The sequence below is a fragment of the Parasteatoda tepidariorum genome, chromosome 6, assembly GCF_982258835.1.
Source record: "Parasteatoda tepidariorum strain Cologne lab strain chromosome 6, Ptep-v5.0, whole genome shotgun sequence".
In the NCBI taxonomy this organism is placed as follows: domain Eukaryota; kingdom Metazoa; phylum Arthropoda; class Arachnida; order Araneae; family Theridiidae; genus Parasteatoda; species Parasteatoda tepidariorum.
Genome location: NC_141760.1, coordinates 59,152,616 through 59,165,298, shown reverse-complemented (window position 1 = coordinate 59,165,298; position 12,683 = coordinate 59,152,616). Strand labels below are relative to the sequence as shown.

Here is a 12,683-nt window from a genome sequence, read left to right as displayed (position 1 = left end):
TCGACAAATGAGAAAACCATACAAAGTTAAACACTAATTTTGAACTTACATTCAAAACCTTACTCTTTTAACAGTTTTTTTTTTTTAAATTTTTTTCATCTAAAATTAAAGTGGTAGCAAAACAGTATAAAAACAATTTTTTTCTTTTTTTTTTTAGAAGCACAAGTCAGAAAGCCCTTTTGCTTTACTTCTGAAAGCGAACTTCCTTTTCAGAAAATAATTTCATGCCACTTTAAGTGTCAACAGGTGTTCCTACTGTTGCTTTATAACTTCTGTCAATAGAATGATTGGAAATTGCTGATGGAGTAAAGCACACTAGTGTGTGGGGCTTCCTGACTCAGCGAGTTGTGCAAAGTCTTCGATGTCTAAATTGCTTTTATGGGTCACTGCTTCGTTTAAAACTCCTACTCGACAATTCATTCACTATTTCCCTTTCATTATGTTCGTGTAATTAGCGATTCAAATTGAAGAAGCAATATTTAACATCCCTCGAACATTTTTTGTTAGGGCGGGTTGTTGTTTAGCGCATATTTGAACGTTTTAACTATCAGGAAATGTGCTACTTTAACCCATAAACATATTCTGTCAAGTAATAATAAGTTTATATTAATTATGAGTTTGCATTATGATATTAAAGATTCAAATATGAATTAGTAGGAATAAAAATACAATGGATTTGTGTAAATGATCTCACTTAAATTAATTATAAGCAAATGTCCATTTTTTTTCATTATTTTCTGTTTTATAAATTTCGCTGATCGCATCGAATTATATTTAAAGAGCCATTTAAAGTAAAACGTTCATTCGGCTGATTATATTCCAAGTACGCTCTAAGTAGAATACAAAATTCATACATGAGACATTCTTATGAAAGCAGTCTTCATAAGTCAAGAATTCGGACCTTTTAAGTTAAGTGAATTGTAATTTCCAATATTATTGTAATTTATAATTATTAGACACAAAAATACATTTTCTAGCAATTGAGACATATATGTTTTATTCCATAATTATTTCCCCGCGACTTATTTTAGTATTATTCTTTCATTTAAAGAATTCGCAAAGATTGACAAAGATATTAAAATTTTAAATTGTTACGATGAATTGATAATTGAAACTACCCACATACAAATATATACAATAAAATATATATGTCAAATAATTCGTTAAGGTACTATTTAGTTTTAATTTAATTTTTTTTTTAAAATTCATCAGAGAATAGTAAATGTAAATAAGTTAAATGATAAGATGTATTCAAATGGGCTCCAATGTCAAACTTTCACGGGTAAAGTGCAGAAATCATTTATTCTACAGATTATATGGCTAATGTGCAAATTAACTAGGATGATATGTTAAAGTTCCAGAAAATTGCTTCATTGCTCAAATTGCCTATGAATTTTGAAAAATACTTAGATGATCTGCACTTTACCTACAAGGCAGCTGTTAAAGTTAAAATATCTTTCCGCAATAAAAAAAAATCATGTTATTACAATCAAACAATCAACGCATTAGTTTATTGAATCAATAATCAATCACTTTAAAAATTATAATGCTACGTTTAATTCAGCGATTATAATGCAATATTTTTGATATTTTAAGAACTTAATTCGCATGAATAAGTTTCATTCAAAGAAGTAAAGTATTTCTTAACAGCTCTTTGTTCAATTAAAATACATTTAATCCATTATGCAATACAAATAATGTATTCCAATCGAATGGGTATTGCCATCCCAGTTAGTTTATTAAAAGGTGTAAACAGTTTCAAAATAAGTCCATAAAAATAATTCAAAAATGATTTTTCCTAAGTAATGCTGAATAGAAATCTCAAAATCATTTTAATATTATGAACTGAAGAATTCTTAAAGAATATCTGTATATTTTATTATACACATATCCTTTAAGAATTCTTCAGTATATTACATTTTATCAATCATATTTTCTTTACGCTCTTATTTGTTTAATAATATTTTTTTAATATTTTCGCTTTTCTAATGTCTTCTAATACTTTTCGATAACGAATTAAAACTACATAGCATCATAAATTTCCTCTAAAAATTTTTTATTTATTTATTATATATTGATTTTTTTTTAAATTAACTCAGTAGGTAATCAACTGAAATAAATCTACTGAAAACTTTCCTTCGCTTAAACTAATGCTGTGATGTTTTTTTTAGTTGCTTTATGTAAATTAGTTTTAAAATTAAATATCAATACTCAAAGTTTTTATAATGAATTAATTAATTTAATAAATGCCAAATATTTTTCAATGTAGTCATAATCAAGAGGGCTTCAAACTTAGTGAAGCATCGCTAATTCTGAATTTGAGAAGACACACGAACAAGTTAATTAGATATATGAAAGAAAGTTCAAATGTTTCTTTCTCTTCTTTTTATTATTTTCTTTCTTTTAAAAAAATCTTTTTGGAAGCATGTATACCTAAATACATTTGGTATGTTTTTGAACGATCATTCTACTGTTAGTAAAAATAATTAGAAAATGAGGTGTATTGGTATTTTTTTTTAAATATCTCACGCTATATGTCCACGTGAGTTTGCTCCACTGTAAACTTGAAAATGATTCATTTTTAAAAAACATGCAGTCAATGATTGTGAAGGAAAAAAAATTTTCTGTTTTGGTTTTGTTAATCGAGACTTAGGATCTAGATTTGTAATAAACTTAATATATTTTTTAACATTAAATATATTCTATTAGATTGCGAAATACTTTTGATAAAAGTAGGTAAAAACTTTTCAAGCAGCATCTTAATTATTTGAACTAAAAGTTTGTAATTAAAGTAAAATATATATGATAATGAAATGATTTTATTTACAAAAAAAATTATTTAAAATATTTTTAACAAGACCTTTTTCAATAATTAATAAAAATCACCTTCCGTGCAAAGAATGTTAAACACTTAAATAGTGCTATAATTATAAATCTTATACTTACCGAAGTTCTACGACGAGGTAAAATTTTCGAAGATTGTCTACTAGATGAACAATACTGTAATAGATGCGCTACCGGTTTGTATCTGTTCATGTAAGTATTTGTTGTATTGTATTTGTTATCATTTTTAAATAATAAGGTTAAAATTAAGATAAATAAAAAAGAGGAAAAAAGGAAACAGGAAATCAAGAAAAATAATTAGTGTGACTATTGCGTTATTTTTATAAAGACCCTCTACCTGCCTGAAATTTGCATCAAAAATAGAGATTATTATTTAGCGCTATCTTCACGCTTCACAGTTCAAGAAGCAACTTATAAAAAAAAATTAGGTATTCAATTTTTTATTTTGTAACATTCCCTATTTTCGTTGAAAGTTGTTTATTGTTTTATTCAAAACTTTTATTTTCAAATACTTTTTAATTTATCAAAATTAAAATTCTAGTTTTAAACTTTAAACTATTTTCTTCATTTACAGGTGAATATTCTTTATTTTTTGCATATTGTTTTCCTTTTTTTTGACATGAATTTCAGCAAATTAAAGTAATGCATTAAAAAGGTTCAAAAACATATCGAACCAATTTCAAGACAGTAATCACTTACGGAAATCGATACCGTAAATGGTTTAATTAGTTGTAGCATAGTTTCCTTAAGCGTTGTAATACATTTTGCAAGCTGCTACATTAATACTATTTTAAAATGCTCTAATTATTTTTAAAAAATGTGCATATTAAAACAATGTTTATCTATTTTGTCCAACTAGACACACGGAAGTCACGGTGGTTCAGGGTATCGATCAGTTGCTTCCCAAAGAGATGACTCCGGTTCAAATCCCAACTTGGCTGGTTGATACAAATCCAAAATTAGTATATCTTATGATGAAATCGTAAAGGACTTTTTATGGCATTAAAATTGATTATTATATTTTGCAATTTAATTTTAAGGTGTCAAATAAAGGCAAAAGTATTGAACAATAATTTATTACTTACATTAAAATTTCAACTAATTCCAAACACATTAAAAAAATTCATTTCTCTATCTGTATTATTTATAAAGTTTTCAGCTTTTTTTTTCTTTTTTTTTTGGAAAAAGGCCAGTGGTTTTTACAGTAAAAACAAAGCTTTTTTGCGCGCATGCTTTCTTAATTACATGTTATTAGAATCCCTTGGGATTTTCTTTCTGCTGTGGATAAAGCGCTAAGGTAATTTTTTTCACAATAAGCTAAAAATAAAATTAAGCTGCTTAAAAATTAAAATTTTTGCAGTATGTTTTTATAACTGCATTCAATATTTTTTTTAAATCTTTTTCTTTTTAATTTTGCATATAGGGAACCATAGAAAATGTTATGATTGATATACAAGCAAATGAATGCACAGATTTACTGCAGGAACCGTAATGTTGAGAGAAAAAACTTGAATATAACAAATTAGAGTTGAGGGAGGCAGTTGAATAAAACACTTAAACCTGTTTGGTTGCGAAATGAGACACAGAGGCGATGAAAGACGTTTATTAGAAACACCTTCCGATTTCAACCTGAAATCAAAGAGACTTTAATGTATAGTGTGCCAAAAAAATGGACCACCCTGAATAACTTTTGATTTAATGATCGGATTTTCGCGTTCTAGAACTCAAGCTTAATGGCTCTTGGGATTGATCTCAAATATGCTAATTTATAAGTGCTGAGTAAATTTCAAGGTAAGAAACGTACGAAGCGACACGCAAACGTACTTTCTCTAAATAAACTTATCTTTCTTTCACCAGATTTGGATTTCTGACCACCCCCAAAAATATCGGGGATAATAAATATTTAGTAAACTGCCATCCCCCAAATAATAAATATTTACTAAAAGTTATTTTTTGCATGGAATTTTCTTTGGATAAACAAATTTTATGATTGTGTGTAAAGTATTTTCTATTCGCTTAAAAATTTCTGGAGATATAGCGAAATACGCAAAAAGTAAAATTAACATTAAGGGATCCAAACTTTGGATTGCTCTTCTGACCAAACTATTGGGGCCATATTTCCCAAAGTGGGGATACCCCCTATATTTGAGGTTCAGTAAACCGAATTCGTAGAAAAAAAGGTATGTTTTTGCAGAAAAGTGCGTTTTTTGTCTGATTTCGTAACTTTAAATATCGTCTGAAACATATTAATTAGCATATTTGAAATCAACCCCTCGAGCCATTAAGATCGAGCCCTAGAACATACAGATCCGATCATTAGATCAAAAGTTATTCACAGTAGTCCGTTTTTCTTTTCCTTTTTTTTTGCACACTGTATATATCAATAATATGTATGTATATAATATGTATGTAAATATGTAATATAATATGTATAATTAATATAATATAATAATATAATATGTAAATATGTATATAATATGTAAATAATATGTAAATAACATGTTTTATACGTTCAGCTCTTTTTTAATGCAATTTGGGCAAATATCGATTGCGTTTTTGCTTCTTCCTCCCTTAAGAATTTATTTGCGATTTCAAATGAGTATACTTTTTGTTTTCATTTTAGTAAGAATTTTTTCTTAAAAAATTAAGTTTTGATGCAAATTAACATTTCATATGTGTTGGGGTTTAAAAAATAAAAAAAGCAAATTTTTTTAAATAATAAATACTCTTCTAAAGTTTTACAATCTTAAGGATAAAATGCGTAATTAAATTATTTTGTATCATTTTCATATTATAGGCTTCGCTTATTTATCAATAATTGTTGTGCTGATGTTTACATTATTTCCACTTGGGATTTAATTGTTTTTCGTATAGTTCTGAAGGAATTCTTTGGAGTTTATTTTAAAATATCAATTTTATGAATGTGCCAATAATTTTTTTTCTCTTTTTTAAAATAGTGTGACGTATTTTTCTTAGTCCCGTAATCGTTCTAACATTCAAATTTATCATTTCTTATTTTCTGAAATATGACTAAATCCAATATTTCATTAGATATAAGAAAATAAGAAATGATACATTTGAATGAAGCACGTTCTCTTGATACTAAAAATAGTTTCGATGAATTATGAGTTAAAAGTAAAAGGAAAACTTTTCTTATAAAATCCTTCGGTATCATAAGATGCATATAATATTGTTTCATAACATCAGATAAAGTTATTCTCATAAAAACTACAAATTAAAAAATATTATCGTGCCAGCAAATTAGCTAGCTCAAAAATATTTTACCTCGCTCATAAAAGATGTGAATTATTTATAATAAATTTCTCTTCACACAAATCTGATTGCGGTGCTTCCTAGCACTTCCAAGGATGACGTCACAAAGTTACTGAGAGGCCTTGACTCTCGGTGGCTATGCTCACACCTACCACAGTGCTGACGTAAAGTATCCTCAGTGGTAGACAAATCGTGGGCTAAAATCAACTTGCCTGCGGGAAACCTTCCATAATTATATGGAAGGTTTTCGTGATTTTCCTCTCCATGTAACAAAAATGCTGTTTAGTTTCATCAAAAATCCTAGACAGCTAGTCTGTCCCAATACGGGTTGCTATTTATATTTCTGGCTTAATAATGAAAAAACAAATATGTAGGATCGAAACTGGTTTTATTGTTTTTCAAAATATTCACCATGATGATCAATACACTTTTGCATGCGTTTGAATCAATTTTCAAAGCACTTTTTCCAGTCCGATTGAGGTAACTCCAAAACATGCGTTATGAATGCATCAACCGCTTCTTCGGGGGTCGAAAATCGTTGTCCACGTAATTTATTTTTGATGTGTGGGAATAAGAAGAAGTCATTGGGTGCCAAATCAGGGCTGTACGGCGGATGACCCATCAGTTCCATCTTTCGCTCCGTCAGAAATGCCTTTGTTTGAGAGCTCGCATTGTCATGATGAAGAATGATTCGCCTGTTCTTCGGCTTTTTTCGAATTTCTCCGATGACTTCTGGCAAACAAATGGTCATGTACCATTCAGAATTGACCGTCCTGCGTTGCTCTAACACCACTGTCACCACATGACCGTTAATGCCGAAGAAACAGGCAATCATTTGTTTCGATGTGCTTCTTCCTCAAACAACTTTTGTTGGTTTTGCCTCGTCTTGGAAGACCCATACAGTTGATTGCTGTTTTGTTTCCGGCTCATATGCATAGATCCATGATTCGTCACCTGTGTAGATGTTATACACAGCCTTTGATGTACCTTGAACGTATTTTTCCAACAATTCCTTGCACCAATCGACACGAGCCTTTTTTTAAGCGTTTGTCAGATTATGCGCGATCCAACGCGAACAAATTTTTTTTACGCTCAAATGTTCATGCAATATTTTATTGATGCTAGTCATACTAATGTCCAAAGACGCCTCTATCTCACGGTATGTCACATGACGATCTTGCTTTATCAGTTCACGCACAGCATCGATCTTTTCTGGCACAACAACGGATTTTGGACGACCTGCACGGGATTCGTCCTGGATCGAACATCGACCAAGATTAAATTCGTTATACCAATTTTTTACAGTGCTGTAGGATGGCGCTTTATCGCTGAATAAAGAACTAAGTTCATCGAAGCACTCTTGTCTTGACAATCCACGTCGAAAGTTATGAAAAATAATGGCACGAAAATGTTCACGATTCAATTCCATTTTTTGAAAGAGAAGAACTTTTCAATTTACTGTCAACAACACAAATGAAGCTATAATGGTAAATCGTCTGCTGAATTTATGTTTAAAAATATCAAACTTTCGATTAAAATCGTCTGCGGTCGCCTAGCAACACTTACTGTTGCCAAGGCCAGAAATATAAATAACAACCCTCGTAACCTTGATCCAGGAGGTCCCTTGTCTTCTGAATTGGGTTCTTCTAATGAGAACATAATTACCTTTATTACATAAATAAAAACATGCATGCCTTTTGTTACAATTAACTTCTGTTTTTGTGCAATGGTCAGCATCGTGTGATTGGACAACAAACTTTCACTTTCTCCTGTTGGATTCTAAACAACTATCGCTGTCGTCTGACGGTTTCTAAACACACGCCTAGCTGGCGAAAACATATCACTAAAATCATCTGAGTTTGGGATAAGCATTCTCAATTATTGATGTTGAAATTTAACTACACCCTTTGAAGTGTGCATGAATTATCAATTCGTTATTAACTTGACGTAAAGTATTCATTAACACATTTTTGGAAGTTTTTTAAGACCAAATTTGGATAGGTATTACTCCGCAGTTTTTACTGTGCAAATCATAACATTTACAATCGATATAAATATCAAGAAACTGTCAAAGTAAACAAATTGAACGGAATAAAGGTATCTTGAACTCTTATTTAGATCAGGTGAAAACAGGGAAACCTCCACTGAGAACGACAAAGGTTGCTAATTTGAAACAATATGCGTCTAATAGATTCCAATGGAAAACAATTTGTGGACAACCCTGGTCTACCCTGGGTTATATCGCCGAGAAGAACTCTAAATTATTACTATTCAATAGTTATTCAAGGTTCTTATTACGTAAGCTGCATTTATAAATACTATACACGAGGAAATACTTGCAAAATTGAGGCTCTTTTTATTAAAATATAAGAAGAAAATTAAAAATTTCAACAGCTAATTATTAAAATTTTCCTTATAATTTTTATATAGTCTTCTTAATATTTTTTTCTAGAGTCTGAAAAATTTTTAAATATAAAATTTCAGAATCATTTTAGAAAGAAATTGCGACACATCGTGATTACACATAATTTTTCCCACAATTTTGAAACATGTAGAACAGGGAAAAATTTATAAACATTCAATAGTATAATAAGAGTGAAAATGTTGAAAATGCAAATTATAATAATGCATGTTAGTGAAAATTTTTAATTTTAATTAGTGAAAATTAATTAATTTTGATTTTTTTTTAAATTTGCAAATATGATTGTTGTTGTTTTTTTTTATTTAATTTGCTTGTTTTTTTTAAATTTTTGCTACATTTATTTCTAATATGATTTTTTTATGACTAATGATCACGAAATTCTTTTATGCGGCTTATTTTATAACTTCTAACAAAAACCTTATTTAAAAAAATATTTTTTACAAAAATATCTTAATCGTGTACAATTAGGTATTTCACAAAATGAAGTTAATTTTGTTCAAAATTAAATTGATATTTTTAAGCAAAATTTGCAGTAACTTTTACTTCTTTTATTTTCTTTATTCACTTTACTTTACTTATTTTTATATCGTTTAGTTTTTAACACATTTTTTCAAACCGAAAATCACAGAATTATTGCGTGTAACTCATTTTAAAACTTCTTTTTTTTTTTCAAAAAATACTTTTTTGAAAAACAAATTATTTAAAGTAACTGCTTAGTCGTCAAAGTGGAATTTTCTGCAGCATTTAATGTTTTCTCAAAAACGAAAAAAGAAAAAAACACTTTGTCGTGAATACAAAAAAATTAAAGAGAAAAACAATTTTGCTTTTAAATAACACAACTAATCCTTAATAAAAACTACTTCATTCTGGTATCAAATGATGGCCTTTTTTATATATATAAACTGAAAATATACTTAAAAATAAATCCTTATTGCAGCAAGCCCTATCTCAAACCAACGATTAATTTACTACTTCAAATCACGTGAAAATATAAATGACCCATACTTAAACTGTAAGAGAAAGGTGAAAAAAAACAAAAAAGTCTCAAAAATGAAAGTTACCTTGAGGGAAAGAGGAGCAAGCGCATGCGCAATGATGAAACACCTCATCCCGCGGTTCCTTGAAAAGAGCCTTACGGATCTATTGCTCTTCGTTAAAAGAATCGTTAAGACATTTGGAATAAGATTTAGAGCACAGCGGATTGATTGTCCGAAACGATGGAAATAATCGAAGAAACCCTGAAGCGAACGGGCTACCTGTTTTATATCATGGACCCCCGCAAACATAATTACGAAAAAATTGATGATGTTAGAGATTATTATAAGGATGTGAGTACTTTTATAATTAAATATATTATTCTTTTATAGTATGATTTAATTCGATTTTAAACAGTACTTTGATTTACTGATTTAGATTTGATTTTGATTTCAAGTACTTTGATTGTATAACATTTGTATAACATTGTTATTTTAAAATTTGGGATAGGCACAATTACTACCAGAAAAATATTTTTGACTTAATTCTTGCGGTAATAAATAATATTTGTATCGTATTTATAATTTCAAATTTTATTTTCTAGTATAATTATTAATTTTAACGCAGCATTTGTATTTCTTTTTAATGCATTTCATTATTTTAGTTTTTATAGATCATAAATACGTATAATTTTCACAACTTCGGAAGCTCTTAAATGGTTTTTATAAATGGTGGCAGAAAAGTTTCTTATAACTTTCTAACTCTCTGAAAACTTTGAATAGGACTTTTTAAGCTTTGCAAATGTTAAATTAAGTAGCGTAAGTAAACCCAAATCACAATTTAGTTTCAACGAAAGCTAAAATCAAGTTAATTTTTTTCTGAAATAAAAATCTAAAACCTTCTATTATTGGTTTGCATTTTAAACTTTAAGAAAAAGCTTATTGAATGAATTTATTAATTTGAATGAGCTTTTTTTAGGAAATGTAACAGTGCAAAATTTTATATTATTAATTACCGCTAGAAACAAATAAGATATATTTTTATGGTATTGATTGCATCTCGCTCAAATTTTAAAATAACAATTAGATTTCTTATTTGGCGTAGTTAATGTGTGATGTAGTAAATTTGTTTTAGCAAAAAAAGAGCTTGAAGAATGTTTTTAATGACTTGATATATTTGTGTTATTTAAAAATAATATTTTACTGCTTACCTTTTTTAAAATAATTCAATCGCTTCTAAGGCTGATTCTTCTTTAACTTTAAGAAATCTTTTTGAGCTTTAAAATTAATTAATAAAATTATGAAAGAATGTAAATTTTCAGACGTTTAAATAATTAATCCTTGTCCTAATACTAGATACTCTTTACATCAAAAATAAGATCTTTGCTGGAACAACAACAACGTTTCAGCACGCTTTAAATTAATATACATATTTGTTTTATTTTTCATTCTCCAAAAAAGCCGATCTGCCACAATGAACAGATTTGTTGATCGAATCAATCATCACTCAATTTACAAACTGAACCACAAAGATTCAAATGGTTTAAAATATTATAACAAGTAAGGAAATTAACATAATGTCGTTTATTTATTTTTAAATATCTGAAGAATCAAGTCAATAAATACAATCAAGTCAATAAATCAATCAATGAACAAATTATAAGATAGAATAAGAAAAAAAAAGTTTGAAATTTAACAATACGAAAATTGTTAATGTGCACATTACCGAAGTAAGTTGCGGAAAACATTTGATTTTGCACTTTAACAATTTATCCTAGATAATCTGCAGAATAGCCAAATAATGTGCATATTAATAACATTCAACCTTTAATAGTAACGCATGCATAAAATGGTATTTTGATTTAAATCAGAAATTAAAGCTAAAATTATTAAATCCCAAGAAATTTTACTTTAAAGAGCTTTTAAACAAGAGAGGATGCTCCTAAGAACATTAATATAAGATAAAAATATGAGAAATTAGAAACTTAATGGTTATTTTTATTTTCGAAACTTTTTTACTCCATGCATTTTCAGTATGGAAATAAGCATCTATCTATTCAACGTTTATGAAGTTTTCGGTAATTAGCTTATTGTAAAAAGAAAAGGACAATTTTCTGAAAGAACTGGAATCTACTATGAATCAAGATTGTAAGATTAACCACATGTTACATGTCACAATACAATTTCACTCCATTTTTAAAAATTTGTTTTCCAGAACCTACTTTTCTTCGAAACACGATCCAATTAGAACGTTTTTACCATTTCCGAGAGATTAATGTGTAGTACTAACTGTTGTCTCATGTTTTCTGTTTGTTCTCTATTTCTTGATTGAACACAGTATAACAATACAAGTCGAGTTTAAACAAAAATAAAGTATCGTTGTTGACTTCTTCCTCCATTATAATAGAATGGGACATGATGGATTAGTCGATGAATAATTTCATTTTTCTCAAAATAAAACGTGATCAAGTAAGTTGCTAGAAAAAGGCTGTTTTGAAAATAAGAGGAAGAAAATGAAATTTAATGTAAACCCATATTGTATAAATTATCTAAAATGCAACAGATATATAATATTGGATTGTAAATAAATGTATGTACAGTGTGTAAAAAAAGCGAGCACCTCAATAACTTTTGATCTAATGATAGATCTGAAAGTTTTAAATATAAATTTATGCACTGAGAATGATATAAATGAAGGTTCAGTTAGCATAATTAAGAAAATTGAGTAATTAAACCACACTTATACGTTGAAATAATTTTGAACCATAATTTTGTAAGATTTATAAAAAAAAAAACTACCTATGTGTATGTGACAAAGTAAACCCAATTAAAAAGACGAAAAAATTAAGGAGAGTATGAACTTTGTGATAAATAAACATTGTCACAATTCTCCTTTTGGAAAATTCTTATATATTGATTTTTACTTAATATTTGATTACAATAAAATTTTCTACGACAACGAAAATTTTAAACAAAATTCCGGTCTGTCCGGGTAGTGTCACATGTACACTTTGTGTAATGTAACAATTTACTATTTTACTTAAATCTAATCTTTTATTTTTTGTAAACTTTTTTTTTATATAACAGTTTAAATTTATTCTATGTGAAATTTTTCAAGTAATTTTCTTAACTTAGGGTTTTGCTGTCTCGATTTAAACATATAATTTTTT

General features: G+C 28.2%; 1 protein-coding gene across 1 annotated transcript in view; it reads left to right on the top strand.

Moving 5' to 3' along the window:
• The first annotated feature begins 9,677 nt into the window (after window positions 1-9,677).
• The window catches only part of LOC107443251 (alkylglycerol monooxygenase), a 51,214-nt gene continuing 48,208 nt past the window's right edge, over window positions 9,678-12,683 (top strand). Inside the window, exon 1 of the mRNA XM_087165912.1 lies at window positions 9,678-9,867. Within this exon, the coding sequence (XP_087022038.1) occupies window positions 9,757-9,867 (111 nt within the window). The 5' untranslated portion in view covers window positions 9,678-9,756. The remainder of the gene's footprint in view (window positions 9,868-12,683) is intronic.